The sequence below is a fragment of the Cimex lectularius genome, unplaced genomic scaffold (assembly GCF_000648675.2).
Source record: "Cimex lectularius strain Harlan isolate CLEC.00 unplaced genomic scaffold, Clec_2.1 scaffold108, whole genome shotgun sequence".
Classification (NCBI taxonomy): Eukaryota; Metazoa; Arthropoda; class Insecta; order Hemiptera; family Cimicidae; genus Cimex; species Cimex lectularius.
In genome coordinates, this window is record NW_019392680.1 from 983,959 (window position 1) to 1,010,921 (window position 26,963).

Here is a 26,963-nt window from a genome sequence, read left to right on the forward strand (position 1 = left end):
TACACACAGAACAAAACAAATAAACATAACTTTTTAGAAATGATTTACATCAACAGGGATAAACACAGCATCAATGATAGAACAGACACATGCAAACTCAGTCGCAGCTACGGTAATATTATTAATCACATTCAATATCGATAACATCATATATCATCATCACATCACACAAAATATAATATAACATATAAAATAATCATTATTTTCCTCACATTAAACATTTCTACATAGTGATTATCAACAATTTGGCTTTCCTTTCCCTAATTATGCCCGTCTATATAATCCTGAAGGATAATCAGGCCGAACCTTTACCCATTCTTTACCATAGTCGACTCTTTTCACCTCAAAGAAGCCGAAACCACATATAAAAATGTCTTTCTATACCTACTTCCTTCTCGACCCACTCAAAATCCAACGTATATAAACATAAAACATCAATATCTCTCTGGCACTCTCAGCTGGACACACAAGAATGATACATCTAAAAAAAACACTTTGAGTGAGTATAAATACTTTGATTGAATCTAAAATTTCTAGCATTGTGTACAAACATACTACATGTATTTGTAAAATTTAAACAATTTTTACAAATCCCAGGCCCTGATGATGATCTCAATAAAGATCGAAACATTGGCACGATAAAGAAAATATTTTTTTAAAACCTACGTCACAACAGACCGCATCTCACGATCTGCAAATGATCATTAATTATATCGCTGAAAACTATCTGTTTGATGATGTTTGTTAGAATTAAAAGTACAGAACCACTTTTTACCATTTATGAAACTTACTTTAAATTCAAAGCGATATACGATAAAATTGAATTATTTATTGTACAATATTTTCACAAGCCAACTGGCTCTTTTCCCCCCAAATATTTACGGAAACACCGGCTGCATTTGAAAATTTAGGACGAAATCCTTTATAAGATAACAATTACTTTTCCAGTATAAAATTATCGTTAATTGAATCGACATGCTTTTTCCGTAATTCTAACTGTGTAACAATAGCTTGATAATGTATATAACTAATTATCATTATTATGGTTACGTAATGATCAGAATAATAAAGAAGTAATTTTGTACATATACGAATTTACCTCTATCGACCCTTAATATGATTAGTTATACAATAGGTGTAAATGGTGATGGAGGAATATCCAGTCCCTGAGTGAATGCATATAAATTACAACAGTACATTTATATAATTTAATTTTGTGTAGTGAGTGAGAGTGTGAATGGGCTTGCATTTAGGAACTGATGGCGTTGGAGGCTGAAATGTCCTAGCTGCTGACAGCACTAGAAGAGCTCAGCCTTGGAGGCTGGATGGATAAGCTCGAGGTGTTACCCCGGACTGCCTACACTCGAGGTAATTTTCGTGGCCGTCAGGCAATTTATTGAAAAGTACAAAAGCTGGAATCGCCAGCGGGTGGCGAGAAATGATAGCTCAACTCTGTACTTATTTGTATATACCGTTTCCTTTTTGATCGCAACCTCAAGAAATACCTGCTGCGTTGAGTATTGAAACTGCTATGCAATATGTAGAGATGTTTCATTTTTCAGCGCAATAGTTTGAAAACTTAATTACCAAATTCCAATAGGATTGCCCTAGGGATGAGCCTTGAGCCATTAATTCTTGCTTGATATGAGTCCTATCGTTTATAAACCGAGTCAATGTCAAACGTGTCTCAATCTACCACGTTTTATTTCTACTAATCTTTCGTTATTCCAGTTCAAAACAATGAACTCGAGTGATGAGAAGGTTTTGTCGGTGAAGTTGTTTTACGGTGGTAATACCCTTGGAGACATGGTAAAAAAAGTTCCACGAACGGTATCCTCAAGGATTATTCAGAAATCGTGAGATGCGGTCTGGTGTGATGTACGTTTCAGAAAAACATTTTCTTTATCGTGCTAACGTTTTGATCTTTATTGAGATCATCTTCAGGGCTCAAAGTGTTTGTTTTGTGCGTAAGTGTGCCATTCTTGCGCGTCCTGTGGAGAGTGCCCAACTCACCCAAAAAACAAACACTTGAGCTCTGAAGGTGATCTCAATAAAGAACGAAACGTTGGCACTATAAAGAAAATGATTTTCTGAAACCTACATCACACCAGACCGCATCTCACGATTTCTGAATAATCATCGAATAACGGTCACTAATCTCCACACATAGGTATCCCCAACGTCGAATGCCTAGTAGGTTACCTATTTATCGAGTGATTTCGAGGTTTCAAGAAACGGGAAATGTTCGGCATGCTCGTCGACGTAGTAATTATCAGCAGAGGGATACGGTTAATGACAGAAATGTATTACGCATAGTCGCAGACATACCAAAAGCATCTACCAGCGAGATGGCCGATAGTTTGAGAATAGGTGTTACAGTTTTTCTGTAAATTAAAAAAAAAGTTATAAAACATCTGGACTCCCGGAATGGTGGCGTGAAGGTGACTTTTAAAAACGAATTGGATTCTGTACAAAAGTGATGGAGCCCGCTCAAATAAACGATGTTTTCATTAAACACATTTGTTTCACAGGTGAAACATCTTTCAGGTTGACTCGCACTCCTCAGGGACAAAAGATCGTATTTGGGCTACAAATAATCCACATTCAGTTACAAGAAACAGTACCCAGTACCCTGATAGAATGAATTTATGAGCGGACATTTGAAGAGAGAACATCATCGGACCACTATTTCTTCGTGGAACTTTGACTAGGTACTTGCAATTGTTGCAAAACATAAATTATAAGAAAAATAATTGATGTTGCAGATGGCAATAAAATTTATTATCAACACCATGGGTGCAGCCCTCATAACTATAATCTTGCTTTCTCATGAACACTTTCAACGGGAGAGTAATAGCGACACGTGCACCACGTTTCAAATGGCCTCCGCGTTCGCCGGACCTTGCACATTATGATTTTTTTACGGGCCATATAAAACAATCCATTTGTCGTAATCCTGAGCGTTTTGAAAATTTGGACCAACTGCAAGTTGCCATACTGAATGCGACAATAACTCCCATTCAAATTTAAACGTCCAGCGATCATTTTATGATCAGATAGGTTATTGTGTGGGCGCAGTTGTAAATTTGTTGGTTATCATTATGTGTGTTATCATTTAATAAATTAATGACTCAATGTTGTGTGTAACATATAGTTCACTCTCACTTAACTGACAGTTCAAGGGACTTAAAAGTACATTAAAACTCAGTAATTTAAAACTGTAAATTAACATTATTTATTAATTCACTACTTTCGTGGTCCGCTGACCAATCAATGAAATTGTTTTTCATCTCAACTAAAAACCTTAATTAATTGTCATGTATTGATTGGTCAAGCGGACCACGAAAGTAGTGAATTAATGATTTAAAAATGAAGTACACTTCACTAAAGCTCTCCGTCGCCATTTCAATTGTCGTCAAGAATGCAAACCGATTACACGACATTTGAAAAATGGCAAAAGGAGGGAAAATTCAAAAGGTGGGGTTGAGATGGGGCACGATAGCTCAGGTGGTAGAGCAGCGGCGTATCTAGCCGAAGGTCGTGGGTTCGAATCCCTCTCGCGCCATTAACTTTTTTCATCTCAACTAAAAACCTTAATTAATTATTTATTAATTGTAATTTTCGTTATACGTGATATTTCTATCTGTATTTAATTCACCATTAGCTTAATCTTTATTTTAAAAAATGACAAAATAAAAATTATTTAACAGGTTGTTTTTTTATGTTGAGCTCAAAAATGATACACCTCTACACAAATTGCGGCCGTTTTAATAATCAGAGCAACAATTATTTTTTTCTTTTGCGACGAAAAATTTGTGTTTCATGGTATGTATATGCATCTGCAGGTTTGAACTTATATAAATCAGTAAATCAGCAGCAAATTAAGTTGTTAAATAGGGAATCGATGATCCACTTATTACACTATGCTCCCATCACCTTTGTCGGCGTTGAAAAATTTTTCTACCTACAAATATTTTTTTGTATATATTTTATTAATATTTCATAGATAATAAACCCTGTGGTTTTACTTGATTTTCAAATTTTGCTCATATAGTGAAACTTCATTTTTTTCTGATGACTGAATAACTTTCAAAAAATATAAAACAATTCACACACTTTTTTCCAAAATTAAGGATCCCACACCAGTAACAAATAAGTCTGACGTAATTTAGCAAACCAATTGTTTAAATTGACTGGCAACTTACATTGGAATTATATCCCAATATCCAGATAAGAGAATAAAGCAACATTTCTTTGACTGCAAAAAAACCAAACAAAATCCTACAGCACTGGCTATCCACCATTTTGAACATCAACACAATTTCGACTTCAACAATCCAAAAATATTACACACAGAACAAAACAACATAAACGTAACTTTTTAGAAATGGTTTACATCAACAGAGATAAACACAGAACCAATTACAGAACAGACACATGTAAACTCAGGTCATAATCACATCACACAAAACATATAATATAACATATAAAGTAATCATTATTTTCCTCACATCAAACATTTCTACATGGCCCTATTTTTCAACAATTTGGCTTTCCTTTCCCTAATTATGCCCGTCTATATAATCCTGAAAGAATAATCAGGCCGAACCTTTACCCATTCTTTACCATTGTCGAATCCTTTCACATCAAAGAAGCCGACTCCTCATATAAAAATGTATTACTATCTCGACTTCCTTCCCCACCCCTTCAGAATCCAACGTATATAAACATAAAACATCAATATCTCACTGGCTCTCTTAACATGACACACAAAAATGACACATCAATACAGAAAACAAACACTTTGAATGAGTCTAAAATTTCAAATCCTACATGTATTTGTACAATTTAAACAATGTTTATGAATCCCAGGCCCTGAAGATGATCTCAGTAAAGATCGAAACGTTGGCACGATAAAGAAAAAGTGTTTCTAAAACTTAAGTCACATCAGACCCCATCTCACGATCTCTAAACAATCATTAATTATTTTTGTATAATATTTTAAATTTTACTATGTTTTCTGTCATATTTCCTTTCAAAATGAATATGTAAGACAGAAAGAAACAATAAGTCTAGGTTTACAAAAATTATTATTCGAGTGACATTCATGCTGCGTATTTTAATATAGTTAGTAGAAATTGTATGGTATTCATTTAATATTGCATATTTGAAATTTCATTACTGCATATTTAATAGCATATTTGAAGATTTTTATTACAGATAAATCCTGGTTATAATGATAATTCATTCTGGTATGTAAGCGGCATGTTGTTTAATTACTTGCATGACCCGAGAGCGAAAGGGAATTACAAAACGGATTTAATATTATCTAATTCGTAAACTTTCTAAATATAAAATAAATACATCGCTAAAAATGTTTTAAATCCGAAAATTTAATCATTGAAAAAATATATTTTCCAACCAATTGTTGCAATATTTCAGGATATTTACACACAGTTTAGGTAAATAAACTTTCAATTAAAAATATCAGAGCTTGTTTATGTAGAAATATTATTATTAGTATATAGTAGACTGATAAATTAAAGAAGTGTAAGTTATAGTAGAAGCGTAGAGAAAATGAACAACTTAGGTATGCTAAATCATACAGGCCAGTTTGGTGCGTTCTATATTTTCTGATAATGAACTGACATTAGTGTTGAGTCAATATGACTATGTGTGAACGGGAGAGAGTTTGTAACTTTATTTAACGAGAGAAGTGGTTTGATATAACGTTTGACAGACTTGGGGACAAGCCGAAATAACACCCATGGGGCCAGTTTGTCTTGTACGTCTCCAGGGAATCCTCAAGAACTTCCAAGACTCCCTCGGCTGAAACGTTTACACGTCCCACCATCCTAGGGCCGGGCATAAAAAGACAATTATTTGATATGAAAAGCCACTATTTATCAAATAAGGATTGATCGACTAAATTTTTGAAAGACAAACTTCATGTCATAAAATTTGAAATAACTTTGAGTTGAATAAAAAATTAAATGAATGCATTGCAAGACTTGTAATTGTTTCTAGTCAACTGTTTATTCAAGTCGTGTAGGCAGTCCTTAGGTAGGTTCGTTTCAAGCAGAAAAGTAAATAATTTCATCCTTAGGTTATTTGCCGTTCCAGTTAGAATAACAGTCGTTCTCGCCTAACATAATCCGACATAACTAGGCTGTCTTAAATAGAGCAAAAATTATTTACCGTACTGAATAATAATTTTTTTCTCGTATAAACTACAAAAGTAGGCAAAAAGCAAACTTTTTTTAATAATCATTGCACAATTATGAAATAATCGCATCCTTTCCTGAGAGAGGTTTTAAACCAAAATTTTAATTAAAACTAAATTAAGACGTAAACGTTATTTTTTATTAAATTTTTTAAATCAAAATTAGATTTATGATGGATATAATAAATTAAATTTATTATTGTTGATACAAGCAATTCCCTGGCAAGACCATAATACAATAGAACTATAGATCGCAGTGACAATGGTTTCTACGCCAACTTTCACAAGACAATGGGAAATGAAATTTTCACAATCTCATTATTGAACAAATAAAATAAACATAGGAGTTTACAAATCTTGTGTCCAACAGTATGACAGTTTTCCTTATTTCCGGAACTATAAAATAGTTAAATTTCATTTCATATTTTCCGATTACGTCCTTAAATTTAAACTTTTTAATTGCTTTAACGCTGATATTTATCAAGTTATCAAAAAAAATTAGCCCCATGATTATATAAAGCAATTTTAATTCTTTTATGAGTATATTATTTTTTTAATTAACAAAAGAAAAAACCTCCAAAAAATTCAACATAAAGCAATGAAATATATTTTGTTCAAGAAAATAAATTTTGTATTATAAAATACTCTATAATTTTCAATAAACCATGTCTAACAGTTTTTTTTACTTCAGTAAATTGTTTAATGAAAACAGTAATGATAATCATTATTTATATTTAAGGTCTTGGTTGAGATAAAAAATTCAGTGTCACTAGCGGGATTCGAACCCACGACCTTCGCCTAAATACGCCGCTACTTTACCACTTTTATCTCAACAAAGACCTTACCTAGAAAGGATAATTAATTGAAAGAAGTAACTCGGTCAACTAACCACTAAAACGTAAATAGAGTAATGATAATCGTTAACTAAATGGTAACTAAATAATTTATTGTCAATTCATCGGGTTGCCACCGGTGGTGTCTTTTTGACTTTATAAATTAATAATATGTATAAGTAAGCGTAAAAAAACGAAAATGTAATAAACAAAAATAACACAAAAACCGACTAAAATAGTTCCGAAAAGCCAAAACCAACAAAGTAAAAAAAATTTTAAATGAAAATTCACGAAAAGAACATAAGGCCAAATTTGGTGGTTCTTCCTAACCTAACATCAATTAAACAGGCACGTTGGAAAGGCTAGTATTTGGCTAAAGGATCGTTGGCCTTAATTGCAAAGTTAATTTAAAGCGACACCCTTTTTCCTACCAATTGGTGAAAAGCCTGTGGGAAATTCGGAAGCTCATTTAACGCTTTTTTATTGGATACCGTGAAAAAAAGAATGGGGGAAACATCATGCAAGTAATTTGTTAAGTGCTTCATTCTCATTTACTTGTTTTTATATTATTTAAAACAATATCGAAATTTGATAAGTCATTCAAACCTTTTATGTTAATTAAGATAGGTAGCTTGTTTTTACTAAGACTTTTACTAAGAACAATCAAATGTTCTTTGTTTTTACGGTTAATGCATTTAACCTAGCCCACTATCCACAATTAGGGACGTCGGTGGCCGCAACAGTTTAGGCGTTGACACGGCGCTCATCACTGTAAGGTAAAGGTCCCGGGTTCGAATCCAGCGGCCCTGCATTTGAACCCGACCACTTACAAATTGGGCTTTTTTTAAAAACCCCGGCACCTCTGCTAACTTAACCTAACCTGCTAACCTCTGCTGTTACGAACCCTGTATAAAGAAAATGATCCACAATTCAATATTTATATTACTTTAATAATTTGTTGGAAAATCATAAAAACTTTTTAAAAATTCTCAATATTAAAATATAAATTTTCAAAATTATAGGCTATATGAAAAATAACACAATATATTACATTAAATTATTAAAATTATATTTGCGATTTATGATGACACCTCTATACTAATCCCGCAACTATGAATGTTGCATAAGTGTTGGTATTGCCATTATGCTAGACATACAAGCAACGTTACACTGATTAATCAACTCGCTGAGAGTTCATATGTACAGTAATAAAATTATTAAGAGAAGAAGAAAATTAAGTCCCTTCCTCAGAAAGCCGTTTTTTAAGAATAATATTTGAATATTAGCGAAAAAAGGAAAAAGTGTAAAAGTTGTAGTTTAAGATGATAAGTTGATTTCTGGAGGGTAGAAGACACTAGATAGTTAAAGTGGTAGAGTGCGAATCAATATATAATTAATTATATATGTATATATATATATATATATATATTGTTTAAACNCAGGACGTGATATCTTTCAAAATCGATAAAAAGCGAAATTACTCTGAAATGGTTGAGAATCGGACCATGGACAATATGAACTTTTTTGTTCATTTTAGGGTGAAGAATCTACTGGAGAAGTTTGTAGCACGAGTAGCAATTCACCCTGTATATATTACAAATTCAATTTATAATCAAAAACAAAAGGATATATCCAAATAGAGCCATGACAGCAGTCGACCTTTCAAGGAATATTTCCACTTTACCAGGAGTTTTATAATTTATTTGAAAATTTCAAAGGTTAAATTAAAAAAAAAATAAGGGTTACTGAAATTAAAAATTGAATTTGCAAATAACGATATAAAACATAACCCATGTTTTCTGTAGCCTAAGTATGAAACAATTTTTGTTATTCTTTTTATATTATAGGACGGAATTGTTTTAAATAAGTCATTAGTTTGTTTTAAAAACTGTAATTTAAAAAAGCTTCCAAAGACCAAATAGTAAACTGTACACTCAGAATAAAAGCTCAAGAGGGATTTAATGGCAAACATAAAAGAATTACGAGCAAAACATAAAAGTATTACGAGGCAAGTTGAAGGTTCCTTGTTAAAATTTTAACTCGGTAAAGCTAGTTAGTTTAAGAGCATCGCAGGTTGTGAGTATTGCCGCAAAACCAGTAAATTTCCGTTTGCGCCAGGATTTGTGGTGAATTTAAGGTTTGGGGACTAAGCAGATTTAAATAGGACCGTTTATTGCAGGAGCTTGGAGCAATGAACTAGTTAATTATTTCGAAAAGAGCTGAGGTTGCTGATGAAGATTAAACCTAGGAAAATATTTAAAACTGCTTTTCTTTAATATAAATTGTCTGAAGAATATTAAATTGAAAAGTAACGTCAGTCTTGAGGGTGAGATGCGAATTCTCAAAACGGGACTTCACTAGTGGCTCCTATACAGCGATAAGAGAACGTGTCAGTGAATATCGCTCGAGGATTGATGAGGAGAGCAATAAGGGAACCAAAAGGAAGGAGCAGATAAGGTGAAAGAGGAAAACAAACGCCCCCTCAGGGAACGAGAAAACAGAGAAAGCAATCTTTTTAAAACTACAAACCTTCCTCGGGGAAATAAGCCGACCCAAGGGAGAGCCCATTTCAAAAATTCACATCTCATTCCGAAAAGAACTTTATTAACTTATTATAATTTGCAAGCCTATAAAGAACAAATCTTGTTTAAATTTTCTTCATAAAATTCCCGGAATATTTGAAAATATTTTGTTTCGCTTATTAAATTTTTTTTATTAATGGCTTTATGATTTATGCACATTAGCCAGGGAGACGATTATTATGTGTATTCATATTGGGGGGTGGGTAGCGTCAAAGAAAGGCTAGAGGCGACGGTGGGAATCGAACCCACGACCGCGGGGTCTATGAGCCGAGAGTCTCTCACGCTAACCACTCGGATGCCGCGGTCTCCAAACTTCATAAAAATAGAAAATGATTACTTGTTCATTAAAAATAGATAATAGAGAGAGACAGACAAAAAAATTTCTTCTGTGACGAGGGTCAGAAACTTACACAAATCTGGCATTTGAATTATTGAATTAACATAAAGTAAAGTAAATTGAAATAAATCACATTATAAAATATTTAAAAAAAGAGATAATAGTAACAATAATAGGAATTTGGAGAAAAAATAATAATAACTAAAGTCCCTTTCTTGTGGGAACATAATCACAAAATGTGTACTTGAATACACTGACAGGCCAAAAATTCCACCCAATTGATTTATTAATTTTGATTTTTAAATAATAAAACACTTCACAGATCTTCACATGCCAACGGTTTTTTCATCCATCAAAACATTTTACAGACGTTTTTATAGTAAATTACAAAATCATACAAATATGATTACTCCATTCTCTATAATTACCAAGTAAGCGACTGAAAACGTCTCTTAAATTATTAATTTACGCCGGTAATGCCGCAAACATAAATTGAATTCCAATCTGCTGGTTGTATATAATACATATACTGTTGTAGATAAAATAAATGAATATATAATATAACTACATCCAAAACAAAAATTGTTAGATAACTGTTAACAATTAAGTTTTTAACAATTAAAGACAATTATTCCGTGTTAAAAAGAACTTGAGAAGAAGAAATAAATTAATTGATGTGTCAATCTATTTACTTTGCCTAATGTTTGCCAACTCACTTAATGCTCAAAACTTGCTCAACTGTCTCCAAGAACACTAGAGTTTGAACATATTCACTAAAAATGTGTTTAAAAAACCAAGGTTGTTGTTTTTCAACTGGCAGGCAGGTTAATTAAATGAACAAGAATATCTACAATAAGTGTTTCTTTTTTGATGATTTAACTATAGTATGACACTTTTTAAGAAAAGGAATCTGAAGTAATCGAGTCTAAAATTAATCGATGAACTTCGCCCTATTCGTATTAAGAAGTTAGTAAAAAAAAGGTCCAAAACTACATCCATAACAAAAAATTGTTAGATAACTGTTAACAATTAAGTTATTAATAATTAAAGACAACTGTTCCATGTTAAAAAGAACTTAAGAAGAAGAAATAAATTAATTGATTGGTCAATGTATTTACTTTGCCCAATATTTGCTAACTCACTTAATGCTCAAAAATTGCTCAACCGTCTCCAAGAACACTAGAGTTTGAACTTATTCACTAAAAATGTGTTTAAAAAAAACCAAGGTTGTTGTTTTTCGACTGGCAGGCAGGTTAATTAAATGAACAAGAACACCTACAATAAGTGTTCCTTTTTTTGATGGTTTTACTATTGTATGTCACTTTTTAAGAAAAGGAATCTGAAGTAATCGAGTCTAAAATTAATCGATGAACTTCCCCTTATTAGTAATAACATTGTAATTTATTTAAACGTTGAGTTTGGTACACAACCCTCTACACTATCACTTAAAGATAAAGAGGTTTGTTAATTTGAAGAATTCATGTATTAAGATAGACATCCAATTACAAACAACAGTTTGAGCAAAAGTTTGAATAACCTTCTCAAAACGGATGCCGTGCTCCAACTGATTTTGAGACATAGATAAGACAGGGCTACACGGCATTTCAAGTTCTTAATAGTAATAATCAAAAGGGTATATTTTCGTCGTGTTTCAAGTTTGAAGAAAGTCCAATTTAGTCACAAGATAAAAATCCGGGACGTGATTACAGGTAAAAAGCCTGTGTAGCTAGTCGCATCCATTGCTCATAGATAAAGTTTAATTAGGTTGCCAGCCGTTTCCAGCAGCGACAAGCCTCCCAAACGGAAATTACAGTTGAGCTTCCACGTAAGTGAAACCGGGAATATTTGCCCGTTCTCAGCACAAATTGGTTTTGTGTCAGTGATGAAGAGGAACCATGTTGTATGCTTAAATAGTTATAGATAATAGCCACTTGTACATAAATACACTATTTTATTAGAAACAAAATAGTTTTTTATTATTGTAATAGTTAAAAAGTATGAATATTTATTCGATTTTTAAGAAAAATGAAGATCCAAAATTAAACAAGCTTTCTCTGAATGGATATTGGAGTAAGGACAATATTGATGTTTTCAGACTGTCTATAAAAAAGAAAAATATGATGTCTTTGTCTTCCTTCGTCCATCGTTCACCACTCGCACCGGAAAGGATAAGTTGGGGTTTCGTATCCATATATGACAGTTTTTGTTCGAATTATTTTTTTCTATAATAAATCAACAACTACTTTGATTATTCTTTCTTCGTTATTGTTGTCCTTCATTTTAATTTTTACAAATGAAATTATTTAAGCCCTTATCATTTGAAAGTGACCTGTGCATTTTCAACTCATATGTTTTATTGCTGGAAGAGTTTTAATTTTACATTACATTAGTGTACACATAACATTCACCTTAATTAATTGTAATATATTAATTGATCAAGCGGACCACGAAATTAGTGAATTCACCTTAACATTGAAAAATCTTAAAATCTATTTAAACAAAAAGTTGAAAAACTTACACGAAAAGCAGTGAATTGGAACATGGCAACATTCACTCTACCTCAGAGTACTCGATATACCTCGTTATAATTATGTATAACCCCCCCTTCATTGATGCTAATAAATTACATTCACACTACCCCAGTGTACTCGATATTACTCGGGGTCCTGCCCTCCATTCACGATAAGCAATACATTCCCACGACATACTTTTTTCACATTATCCCAGACCACTAGAGTAATTTGGGATATTCACGCTAATAAATTACATGAACATATCTTTTCTTTCGTTTTTGTTATTATAAAAAAATATTATTTAACGTTATTTTTAATCTCATTATATTTAGTGGTCTAATTGACCAAATTACTTCTTTCAATTAATTTACATTTTTATGTAAGGTTTTGGCTTAAATGAAAAAGCTACACGAACGGGATTCGAACCCACGACCTTCGGCTCAATACGCCGCAGCTCTAACCACTTGAGCTATCGTGACTTCGTTCCACTCGGACACCAGTTTATTAATTTTATTAGTTATTTTTAAATATTATTTTATAAATTTTAATTAAATTGCTGTATATAAATTTTTTATATATATAATTTTATATTATGTCATATATAACATATACATATTATATATATGTGGGAAATTCACTGTCTATCACTCAGGTTTGTTCAACTTTTTGTCTAAATACATTTATTTAAATATGTTTTGATTAAAACTTAAATTAAAATAAAATATATTAAATATTACAAAAAGAATAACGTAAAACTAAAATGTTTCCTGGAGTTAAATAAATGAATGCAAATGGCACATAATCGGCGAAACGTCTCACACTCGAGATTTTTATTATTAAACAAAACACTAAAAAAGAACATTTTTCGACTATTGTAACATTATAGACAAGATCATGTTTTCTAAATCGTTCAGTTCAATTTTTTTAAATGAAATTAGGCTGGCAATTAGACGAAAAAAATAGTGCGTAAACTGTAATTATTATTCTACTATTCTGGCCGGGCTGGGAGGGTAATAGCTTCATCTCGGTTGATTAAACTTCATAATTTGTTGGTACTTGCCAAACTTCATTAACTCCGTATTTTATGCGATACCACTTACAAGATAACTGTAACTATAAGAGTTTTTCACCGTGTAACGGTAATTTTTGTAATAATTGAACTTAGAGCTCGTCAAGAGTTGAAATTATATTGTATTTATGGATTTTCTCTTGGGCTGAAGCTCTTTCGAATGTTGTTTGGCTCTAATCCGCCTCATCAACTTACCAAGCGGGTAAACTTGAATTGCGTAGGGTGTAGATTCTAAATGAACATTTCCAAGGTAAACCACGTTCTGTCGTACGCAATTCACTCCTGTTAACAGCTTCGAGTCATTTCTTTACTCGCGAACATTAAATTGGGGAGAATGTTCTATTTGTATTCGCGTAAATTTTACTTCATAATTGGTCGGTTGTCAGAAACAGAAATGAACACATCAGCTCGTATTTTACTAACCACCATTCTCTTACGCAGTAAACGTTAAAATCAAGTCGATCAGATTTCCCATCTCAGTGTAATTAAAATTACATTATAAAATAATTATAACTATAAATATTTTGATTTAAATTAATTATATTCTGTGGTCCGATTGAACAAATAACCTCTTTCAATTAACTAATCTTTATGTAAGGTATTAGTTGAAATGAAAAAGTTAGTGTCACGAGCGGGATTCGAACCCACGACCTTTGATTATAAATTAAAATAATTATTCAAGATATTGAATATCTTGAACTCTTTATCTTTTTCAAAGAAATCAATAAAAAGATTACATATTTGTAATCCAGTGAGTATCCACTCAATAAAATCCTAAAATGATTTTTTTTCAATAATTTAAGAATTCATGCTGAACCAGGTTTGTTGAATTACACAAACGCATTTAGGTATTGAGGAACGTCTGTCACTTTGTCCGGGTATTTATGTCGTTGGGTCCGTCGGTTGTCGCTAGGGCGTTTGCGGGACAGGCTTGGTCAGGTCATAAGACTCTTGTCTCTCTAAAAATTACAATAAAAAATTACAAACATTAACAAATATAGCAAAAAACAACCATCTGATGGTACTGTATGGTGGAAACTCGCCCTGTCAACACGACACACATGAATGGCAGAATTACGCAGAAAACAAACACTTTGAGCCCTGAAGATGATCTCAATGAAGATCGAAACGTTGGCACGATAAAGAAAATGTTTTTCTAAAACCTACGTCACACCAGACCGCATCTCTCGATTTCCGAATAATCATCGACTAACGGTCACAAATCACCACACATTATTAATAACTTTCAATTAATTAATCTTTATGTAAGGTATTGGTTGATATAGAAAAGTCAGTGTCCAGAGCGGGATTCGAACGCAAGACCTTCGGCTAAATACGCCGCTGCTCTACCCTACTTCCCACCTCAACACAACCTTTCGAATTTTCTCTCTTTTTCGCGATTTTTCAAATGTAGTGTAATCTATTTGATTCTCGGCGACAAAAGAAATGGCCAATTATTTGGTCAATCGGACCAAGAAATCTAATGAATTATTAATAACGTCTCAAATGTCAGACAATCCTCGTGGATGTTTTTCATTTATCCACATCAGAAAACACGTTCAAAAATTAAGTTCCTAATTTGTACGTCTAATAAATTATTAGTACTTGCCCACAATTTGTCATCAATGTCGAAATTTATAATCAATTGGTTGGATGGTATCGATTGATATTATATCGGGTTGAGTAATGTTCATTAGTCTGACAGTTCTCCGGCCATCTATCTCTGCTCAATCCAATCCAATCCATCCATCACATTTACATCACTTCCATGGGAGTTGTTAAATAGTTGTTACTATATCAAAAATAATATTTTTATATCGTAAAACTATTACAAAATACAAAAAGGATAAAACGAATTTGAAAACAGGAAATCATACTATCACTGAATTTATATCACACTGTGACACACCTTATTTTCTTATCTTCAAAAATTGTTTGAGCTATATTTCGCGAACAATTTACAGTGTACATGGATCTGGCAAGTTTAAGTCAAAACTCTAGGAGATTCTTTACAAAAATTCTATATTAAAACTGATTTTCAAAGATCTGTAAAATGAAGCAGCATATCAAGCACTGTGACAAACTCTTAAGATTATGGCTATAAAGCACTTCTCTGAACGATTTTAAATTTGAGAAATTTCTATACATAATGCATCGATAGGGAAGCTTATAAATTTATATTTTACAGACCTTGGGTTGAAGAAAATTCTGGTAGCAAAAAATATTCACTTTGTAACATAAATACTTTAAAAGTTTTTATATTATTTTATCAATATGCCCCGATCTGACAGAATTTATCTGCTATCTTGTCAAATGTTATCGTTTTACGGATAAAATTATCCCCTGTGTGATACTCGACCTAAGAGAAAGCCACGATAAAACTCTAAAAAGGATAAGAAATAATTGGAATGGCTATAACAGTGTCTGACAAAATTAAAATTTATAAACATTTTTACATACCCTTCCAAATGAAAATGACATGATATTTTTGAAAAAATAAAAAAACCGAATCAAATAGAGAGTTCTTATTCTACCACAATAAGATTTATCCAAAATGGATCAGGAAGTAGAGGCGGGAGTCAAAACCCAATTTTGACCTAGCGAAACCTCTAGCCTCCACACCATCAATATTCCAAGCTGAGATCCATGCATTACAACTCTGGGCACAAGGAATATTTAAAAAAAGGCTGACAGGTGTAGAGCTATACATATTCTCAGACAGCCAAGCAACCCTGAAGGCTTTAGACTGATCCGCAGAATGAAACGAAAACTTTTTAACGCAATTCAAAGAAGAACAAACGAAATGGGTCAAATATTCGAAATGTTCACTATAATTACCTTTAGGAACGTGGAAATGCTTTTTATAGTTTTTGATTGTAAGGGATAATTCACTTCATTCTGACAGGTTTTCAGGCTCATTATCATGGTATGCATAGTGGTAGAAAAAAACTATGTAGAAGCATATAATAATGTATAATATTGTTGTATAAAAGATTGATATACCCATTATCTTCTTAAAAGTAGAGCTACGCTTCTGCGATTCTTATTAATCAATTATATATATTTAAGAGAGAGAGAGAGAGAGAGAGAGAGAGAAAGGCACATAAAAATTCTCAAAATGATAAAAATTCATAAAATAGTGGCAACAGTGTCTGACCTAATTGAAAAAATAATCCAAATTTTGACGTAGGGAAGCCATAGGCTCCACACAACCATTTGTCAAAGCCACAATGAAAAAGGATTAAAATATGCTCAGATATACTTTTTTCAGACAGGCAAGCAGCACTTAACGCTTTATACTGCTCCACCTTCAACTCAAAGTCAGTCCGGGAATGTCTCCATCTCCTGGGAAAACGAAATCAGGTAATTCTTATGTGGGTGCTAGAAAAACAAGCAGGCTGATAAACTAGCATAAGCAGGAGAAAACTTCATACCCATTGTACCAGTACAGCAAATTGGACTCGCACCAAAGAAAATTGAAAAGGCAACCGACCAAATAGGTGGAGAAAAAACGGCCACAGACTAGAATTCACTGGATACGGTAAGTAAAAAATCTACCTCTGTCTTAGTAGGACATAAAGAAAAAATATATATCGTTATATTGGCCATTGCTTATCAAATTACCAACTTAAAACATAAGACAGAAATGTTTGACCCTGCCATGAAAAAGCAGACACATAATACACGTCCTATGTGACTGCAAAGCGGTACAGACACTTCAGAAAGGTAAATAAGCGAAGAGGAACCCTGGAAAGTGCTCAAGTCCCTTAAAGGTAGTGCACTTTCTGGGATATATATATAAAGAAGGGACAATTTCACAATGGTTCTTTTATTAGGTCGCAATGGGAGAATGGAAGGGTGTATTCACCAAAGACCTCAGGAAAAAATCACCTGTGTAACTTTTGCCCGTTTCAAAAGTTGGCTAAAATTCAAATTTTAATCTAAAATATTGTGGTACGTAATTAAATTTCATTTTTATGCAAGTTTAGGTACTTTATTTATATGTAACTTTTTTGTACTTTTCCTTTAATTTTTTTTAAATCTTTTATTTTTAACTATTTCAGAGATACGATCAACCCTGGTGGAAGTTTATTGCCATTGCTTGTACATGTAATTTTATTTTTCAGTGTATTCTTTTTTCTAATAAATATATACTGTTATTATAAATTCTTTCGTAACTTGAGTAATTATTGCTTTTCTGATTACATTTGAAAAACGTTTCATTTCAACTTTTGCACGGATATAGTAAGCTTTACATATTTTATCAGAATATGTTTGCCTAACCAAGCATAACGTTGAAAGCATTTTCAAGTATGTAAACCTTTATATATTCTTGCCCAGCCCACATCCCCACCACACATAGAAATTTCCTCTCATATCGCCTTTCTTTATACTTTATTAAACACTACTTTCCTTGTGATCTGCTGGAAAAACCTTTGACCAACAGGGCAATACAATTATGTTCAACACAATAAAGGCGTTCTTTGGATGTACATCGATCTGTACAAGGTTACCTCTATTTTATCACAAAAGTTTTTCATCCCTGCTATCTGAAATTACTCCAACAAAAATATGTTCCATTTTTTTGTATTTATCTCGATTCATTTATTATGAAAACAAACGTTTTGGAATGACATGAATGCTACCACAGGGAAAGATAATAGTTTATATCAGATTAAATAATGTTTATGTGCAAATTTATTTCTATCTTTTGTAAACCTTTTTTTCATACTATGATTAAAGTACATTGTTTGATAGAATTCTAAGACAATAAAATATTTAAAACTTTGCTCAACGTCTAGTTTTTATGTGTGGTGATTTTTGACCGTTAGTCGATGATTATTCGGAAATCGTGAGCTGCGGTCTGGTGTGATGTAAGTTTCAGAAAAACATTTTCTTTATCGTGCCAACGTTTCGATCTTTATTGAGATCATCTTCAGGGCTTGGGATTTACAAACATTCTTTAAATTAAGAAACACATGTAGGATGTGGAAAAAAGAGAATTTATTCAATACAATCAAAGAACTTCTACTCATCCAAAAGGTTTGTTTTCTGCGTTACAAACTTTGAGTGAGTGGAAATACTTTTATTGAATATAAAATTTTTTTTTCATTGTACAAATTCAATTTTTTCCACATCCTACATGTATTTGTTAAATTTAAACAATGTTTGTAAATCTTAGGCCCTGAAGATGATCTCAATACAGGTTGAAACGTTGGCCCGCTAAAGAAAATGTTTTTCTGAAACCTACATCACACCAGACCGCATCTCACGATTTCCGAATAATCTAGTTTTTATAATTATTAAAATATTTATTAAGTCGAAACCTGTTTACCCATGTATTTTCATTTTAGTTTAAACGAGATATCTAGTGTTTATAAATATTTATACAACATTCATAAATAACAATTCAAAAAATAGACATTTAAAATATAAATGATGAAAGGATTTTCCAAGTATTCTGTAAAAATTGCTAAATAGATCCGCTTATAAGATCTTAGGCCGAGACAATGGGTTTATTAGCGTTCTAAATTGGAGTTAGGTTGAAGTTAAAGCAAGGAAGTGACTTGAACTTACTCGTTGAGAAGTCGGCCAAGTTTTCGTCGCGGTGGATTCAAATGAACGAGATAAAGAAAGAATGGACGGTTTGTTTGCCCTTGTTCACAGAAATCTACTTTATGATAAATGTTAAACGAGCTTTTTCTGCTCGGTCGTGAGAAGGACGAGATGGAACTTCAGTCCCTTGGAAGAAAAATTCCCCTTTTTCTGTATCTTCTTGAAATTGGATTAATTTAACTTAAATAATTTAAGGTTTGTTTTTTATTACGGGCTGTGTATCGAGTAAAATGATTTCCTAACTTTTTAATTTACCACATTTATTTTGTTGGCAACTAGAAATATAGCATTAAACTGCGTTTCAGTCAGTTTAATCAGGAGTTGACCAGTGACACTCTTCTTCACACTGAAACTTCAATCTTCACTCAATGAGAAGTTTCCGGGTCACTTTCGCTTCAATTGTTTCGCAGGATTTTTTGGGGAGTTGAAAATGATCACTGTTGTACTAATACTATTGTAGATTATTGTGGATATTAAGTGATTAATGAAAAAAAAATGAATTTTTAAAAAAAATTAGCAGGTTTTGATGTCGTCGTGTACAAACGGGATGGGTCGATCGTTATAAACAGTGTAATTTAAAACATAAAAAAGAACATTTTGTAATTATCAGAGAATTTTAAATTGAATTGATTAGAGACGTTGGAAATTGAGTCCTTGGTTCTACCCAACCGTGACTTTACAACAGTATGCCCAGGGAAGTCTTATCGTTGTCTTATAAATTAAAAGTTTGTTTTATATGTCAAATTTTGATCTTGTGTCAAGTAGTCTTTTTAATAATTTAAAAAGTCAGTTTGTTTCATATCTTTTCAGACTTGTGTACAGATTCCAAACGAGTCGTGAACGCAAGTTCAGTGGTAGCCAATGGTGTATTGAGCAAGTTTTTCGTTAAGTTTATTTTCATTCTCCACTTTTTGAATCACTCTGATAATTCATCCAGATGTTGCTGTAAGAGTTGAGTATCGCAGTAGCGAACATATGTGTTGAAATGTAAACATTTGTAAGAATATCTGCAGTGTATATTGAAAATAGAAATGAACCAAGTAAGTTTCTCTGCGGTACACACGCCATAATACATAAGGTTCAGTCCCCTGACGGACTCGGTAAAATCGGTTAGTCAGATATGATCTCATTATGAGATAGTATGTATAGGATGTTTTTCAGTTTCCAAAGCAAGTACGAGTTTTCTAACAGTTAGATTATACAATAATCAGTTTTTTCATGCAAGGTTTTATGTGTAGGATTTAAAAACATTTCTTACCTGCAAAATGGGAGACACTTGCTAATACTTCTAACATGACTTGTCAGGTTCACTATCCTCCGGAGAACCCAGAACATTCCAGTCTGTCTATGCTCATCTCCGTCGTGATTATCACTAACACTTTCACGACCCAAACCAATTTCTCTTTTTATCGCCAAAAGATGACAGTTTCCACCTGGTTTAATAGAAGTCATTAACAGTACTGTTTTTGACAGGTAAACAACAAAATCCTTCTTTTAATATTAATTTAGTTCGTTTTATCCGTATATTTTTGAAGTTTATGTGTCGTTAGGAAGTGTAGCTTTTAATTATTTTTTTCCCAAGGCAAATTTAAAATGACCAAGGCGAAAAACGAATGCAAAACAAACTCATTAATCATTTTAAAAGCATTAAATTAAATAAACAGAACGATTTTCCTTGAATCAAAATCTATATATAAATTATATCTCTGGTATTTAGGCATTCAGCAACCTTTCATTTTCATGGGAATAAAAGCATTCTTTATCCTTGAAATTAGATCAAAGCAGCATGAATTTCTAAGGGGTTCGAGCCTCAACTTCGCTAAACCGAAATAATTAACTCAGTTTAAATCGGGTCTCAACCTTTGTCACGAGAAATCTTTTGGTTATTAAAACCTTAGCCCAAAAATGCCTAGCATCCCTAAGTTTTTTAAAATATTTAAGAACTGTCTTCTTGACGGAAAATTTTGTCTAATTCGTTCGAATTTCCCTTTTCGGAGACATTCTTAAAATAAACAAGAAATCAAGTAAACTTTTATTTGCCGTTACTACCAAAAACATTTACGACACAGAATATAAAATAACTGACAAAATTAAATATAATGAAGGTAAGACTAAAGCCTACCTACAAAAAATCATTGGTTTATAAAAATCCGACTAAGTTCGAGGTAAAAATCACCAATTTTAATATTACTTTTTTGGTGATACTAGATCAACTAATGGACCCTAAGAGGCAAGAAAAACATTTCAAATAATTTAAATGATTTTTGTTTAACATACTTTTCTATATTTGTTTTGCATGTATTTCAATGTACATTACATATTTCTCTACATTTTTCACATAGGATACAAACCAATATGTAATCGATTAGGTATTATTTAAAGAAAAGACGCTCCCAGAAGAATATGTCAAAAAACAATTTTGTTGAGAAAAATATTTCGGATTCGTTTCATGTAACGTTAGAAAGGTTTTTCTTTTAATAAAAAATTACATTTTTAGCAAGATTTGCCGGGGCCAATATTTTTTCTCTCTCTTGTCCGGTGTTTAATAATGTATAACATCTCTGGATTATATTCAAATTCAGCGTTCTTACAAGCATTTAGAAAAGGCGATTTTTTTAAAAAGTTTTTAAAAACTTTGCCTACATTAATTTAATGTTTAATTTAATTTAATTATTAAATCAATTTTCATTTTATGAGAAAAATATACATCTTGGTGTGATTTATATCAGCTTTAATATTTTAATTTTAGCGCCAATTAACGCTAGTAGTATTAAATTATTTATTTTCTTAAATTTATGTACGTATTTAATGACTTTAAATGGTGTTTTTCAAAAGCATCCAAATTGTTTGTTTTTTCAAAAATACATTTTTCGGCCTGTTTTGCTAGAAACGTTTTTCTTCTAAGTAACATTTTATATATTTAATACCTTTTAATACGATTCTGCATATCATAGATAAAAAAATCAATCGACTGATACAGTATCATTGAAGTACATGCACAAAGACAGGAAATTACATTTTTTTAACTCTCGCTACCTAGGGCCAACTGGCAAGAAGGTGGTCAAATGGTAACATGTCTCACATATTTCTACATAGTTTTACCGAAAAAAGTTGCATTAATATCGATCCCTTGTGTGACTACAATGTTGGTCATCCACATATTTTGTTTATTGTTTAATAGTTCCTATAAGGAATTGGTAAAATGAGCAAGAAGTCGGTTATTTTATTCAGGTTGCACCACCTTATTGCAAAGTCCCTTTGGCCGATTAGTCGCACTCTTAACTGTGACATATATGGTTACAGTGGCTCTGTTCACCAATCGGTTTAATTTGTCGAATAGGAGTTGCCAGCACCTATTGGTAGCCGAATTTGGCTCACTACCAACTACCTTGACTGAATATGTCCTCGCACGCCATTTATACCAGAGCTGACATTCACTGATTGGACTTTAAAGCATCGAAACGTTTATCTAGAAGAGAAACACAAATGTAAAATGTAATAAAGAATTTATTTATTCTGTTACATCACTTGCCTTGACATGTAGCAAAGTAATAACCTTTCTTGCAAATTTTCCTTTCGATCTTAGATTAATATAATGACTAGTCGAGTACAGAGAAGAAACTCAGTAGGTTTAACTTGAATTGAAAAACTCACGGATTATGCCATTCAACCGTAAGGCATATGACAAATCTTTTGCATTTTTCTTCGCAACTTATTAATAATATTACACTATTGTATTACATTCGAGATGAACTAACTATTGTATAAACTTGAACTCTCTCGGATTCGGAATACGGCCATTATGGGGGAAAACGTACCCTTTTTTGTAATCCACCCAGGACCATAATGGTCTCGCACGTAGACCGCCACATTACCCTTTCCTTAATTCAGGAGATATAGACAAAAAATATCTACAATAAAGTATATGTTTGCAAATATGTAAAATAAATAAATATAATTTATCTTTATTTAATTTGATGAAAAATCTGTCTTTAGGATTGTTGCACTAATTTAAAAATTTGTTTTTAACTTGACCTGAAAAAATTACTTATTATAATCAAAGTATATTTCATTTATGCAAATTTAATGTTATATCTATCCACAAATAAATTATTCATGAAATTTTAATGAAATATTTTGTTTGTCTGATGGTAGAATGAAATATGAGAAAACTAAATATTTGTTATCCAACGAGAATTACAGTTTCAAAACGCTTAATTTAACATAATGTTTAAAATTGTTGTTACATCAAACAACAAAATTGTATTAATGTTCGATGATGGATAACCAGTTTGTGATTTCTGTTTTTAATATACAATAGCCAAGTGCGAAAGTTTTTAATTGAGTTAAAAACGTGCTTTGTTTCCAAAGTTTGTGTTATTCATTACCCAAAGAAAAGTTAAAATGACGCAAGAGTTTAAAACTCTGAAAAATTTACCTTCACTGGAACACTTTCTTGTGCAAATTGTTCTATTGGAAATTTATACTTTAACTATTTTTTAACTTAGGAAACTATCTTATCAGTTGCTGCTCTCTTTCTGATTAAAATTCAAGTATATAAATTTTCTTTGTGTTTTCTTTCTACTGACCTATGATTTCTCAGTTATCTGGTATATAACAAAATCTACTTTGACAAACCATTCATAATAAAAATTAACGAGAGAGCAGAATTGAAAGAAAAAAAAGACTCTAACATGGGAAATAGAATGGGTATGGGCATTAAGGGCTTAACTATTAGTACCACACAGCTTTGGAATCTACCACAACTTTCAAGCCGAATTAATGGCCGTACCAACATAGGAACATACATAACAAACATCTCAAAAGTTCAACTATAATATTAAGAGATAATAAAATAATATATAAAAGATATTAGCTCTTAAGGTTCTTCAAGCCTTCGGGATCGACTGAAAAATAGTCTGGACTGTCTGAATACCCATAAAAAATTGATTTCGTGGGTAGTTTAACGCTATAGTGGGTTCCATACCATGAGACAACGTGCGGACTCCTGGGTAAAAAGAGTATCTCAGAAAAATACTCATACAAACATAAGCATAGCTGTGAGCACCACATGGCACTCGGATCTGCTGCAACAATCTTTCAAGCCGAATTACTAGCGATAGCAACATGTTCGCATGAAATGAATAACAAACATCAACAACAAATAAACGTAACATTTAAAAGATAGAAGATCTTAAGGCTCTTTACTGCGAAATCAATAATAATAGATTGGACTAAATATATTTATAAAATAGAGCTTATGAATATTTTAACGCGACAGTGAGATTCAGATCAGAAGGGATTTTCAGGAAACGATATCTCCTAGTTAAAAAAGGAGCAGAACAATCCTCTAATAGGTATATTCACTTTTTGTGCCATAAAAAAGAGCCACATTAATAAATCGAGTAAAAAGCAAAAATAAAAGACTAGTCGAAAATCAATAGGGGAAAGAGGAAATCGTACTCAACAGAAAGTAATTAACCCTAACATGTATATTTACAGGAATCTAGTAAAATACGACTTTAAAAATGAGATTACTAACGGATGACTATATCTGGAAGAGATAGGAAACCAAGCATATTTTATTTAACTGCCTTGCAATGGCTCAAAAAGTCCCTAAGATACCGTAAACAGTGAGTCTACAATACAATACCCCACTGAAAAAATTTTGCCTTTTTTTTTTTTTTTTAAAGAAATGACATTTAGCCATTACCAATGATCGGGCACAATAGACGAAGAAGTTTAAGTGCAAAAGGAGAAAATCCCCAAGACTACAAAAATACATATGACCAAATAATCTAATAATTTGGATTGAAAAATCTCACTGTGATCTTGAAAAGTAACTATTGCCACTGTTTGTGGTAATAAGTGACCGTTCGTCTGTGATTATTCCGAAATCGTTAGATGCGGTCTGGTGTGACTTAGGTTTTAGAAAAACCTTTTCTTTATCGTGCCAACGTTTCGATCTATATTTAAAATCATCTTCAGGGCTCAAAGGGTTTGTTTTCTGCGTAATTGTGACATTCTTGCGTGGCGCTCTCAACACGACACACATGAATGGCAGAATTACGCAGAAAACAAACACTTTGAGCCCTGAAGATGATCTTAATGAAGATCGAAACGTTGGCACGATAAAGAAAATGTTTTTCTAAAACCTACGCCACACCAGACCGCATCTCACGATTTCCGAATAACTATTGCCACTATTACCATCGTTTACTGGCTAGTTTAAATTCTATGTTTATAAAACTGAATATCAAAAAATAGTACAGATATACGAATATTGTTTTACAATTTATCTGCTTGTTCATTAAAATTAAAATACAATATAAACTTGCTAGGTTTATTCTCATTACAGTAAGCCAAACAATAAGCATGTTTACTCCTAAACTTGCTATTAATGCGGTTTAGACCCTTGTATACAAGAGCTATAGCTACATCAATCGTAATTGAACTGAGTAATAGGTTGGTTTCTACTTGCATAACTACTTCCAAGAAACCACTTTCAATTAATATCCAAGGGATGGGTTAATTGACTAAACGAACTGAAACAATTTCTCTTCTGTTCTCTGTTTATCAAATGATTTTTTTATCTAGTGATTTTTGTTACACAAATCCTGATTGAAAAAACGTAAAGCTCGACAGTCATTAATGTTGAGTCAATTGATTTAGGCAAATTTCTACCCTGCTGGGCTGGGTTCCAGATCTGGCTGCTGGCCTGGAAAAATTACTCTCACCGCAAGAACTCAGCCACCGCTCACATCCAGCACAAATAAGAAAAATAGATAAAAACTATTTTATGTTTTTTTTAATGACTAACATAAAACGTTTATAGCATTTATTATTTGTCTAAAAATTAAAGTTAAATCATATTTTCGTCGGGCATGATTATTTTAACAAAATAGAAAACATAGTAGTCAAAAAAACTATACCATTTATAAAGAAGATAATTTTCTTAGATTTTTTAGAAATACATTTAATTTATGTGAGAATGATGTTCTTGTTTAAATTTGGTGTTAAGTGATAAATAACGAGAATTTTAATATGACTTCGATGATTTCAAAAAATTCCATATATCTATCTTCTATATTACCATTATAAAAAACAATTTAGAAATCTTGAAATTTTGTAAAATTGCAAACCGTTATTTTCTTTATATTCTGTAGCTTTTCAAAAAAAGTTTTGTTCATTGTCATTAAAAACGTTCGGTTAACTATTATTTTAAGTCATATTTATAGATCTTAGCTGGTTAACCTAAGCAAAATAATACACATTTTCGAGCTTTTCTCTACATGAAAAATGTAAAATAAGTTGTTTGGATTTTTTTATTATACGGAATGTTGAAATATTTTGCTATAATAAAAATAGCTATACATTGATAACATGGATTGTTTATCAATTTAAAATAATATCGTTCATACACTATATGTTATATTATATCTTAAGAAAAATATTTCATAACAATAATTCTAGAATTTATCAATATTGAAAAATTATTAAGCAAGAACGAAAATTTACTACCCGTCGGTAAAAAAATAATAGACATACAAAATTTTCTCTCATTATTTTTGTTTGTACAAAATACGACAGTGAATTATGTAATAAAATCAAGAAGTTTTTATAACAGGATGGACCTATTTTTTCAAGTTTGTTGAAGAGATAAGGTTTCTTTTTCGAGAATTTCGGTTTTGATGATTTGTCATGTACCTGTCTCGTCAGTACCGTTGGTTTATTGTGCGATAACGTCGACTCACCTTCACTGAGCACAATTCGCGAGAGGACTGTCCCAG

The 26,963-nt window shown here is 32.0% G+C and overlaps 1 protein-coding gene across 3 annotated transcripts in view; it reads right to left on the minus strand.

Annotated features, from left to right (window-relative positions):
- Positions 1-26,963, minus strand: part of LOC106668041 (synaptotagmin-4) — a 230,326-nt gene that overhangs the window by 162,382 nt on the left and 40,981 nt on the right. Inside the window, exons 1-2 of one of the 3 annotated variants that reach the window (XM_014396446.2) lie at positions 26,881-26,956; positions 20,432-20,606 (exon numbers count right to left, since the gene is read on the minus strand). The exons of 1 other annotated variant lie outside the window; for it this stretch is intronic. In XM_014396446.2, the coding sequence (XP_014251932.1) occupies positions 20,432-20,468 (37 nt within the window). In that variant the 5' untranslated portion in view covers positions 20,469-20,606; positions 26,881-26,956. Of the gene's footprint in view, positions 1-20,431; positions 20,659-26,880; positions 26,957-26,963 lie in introns of those variants that run through there. One more of the 3 variants, XM_024225626.1, reaches the window with a different exon arrangement.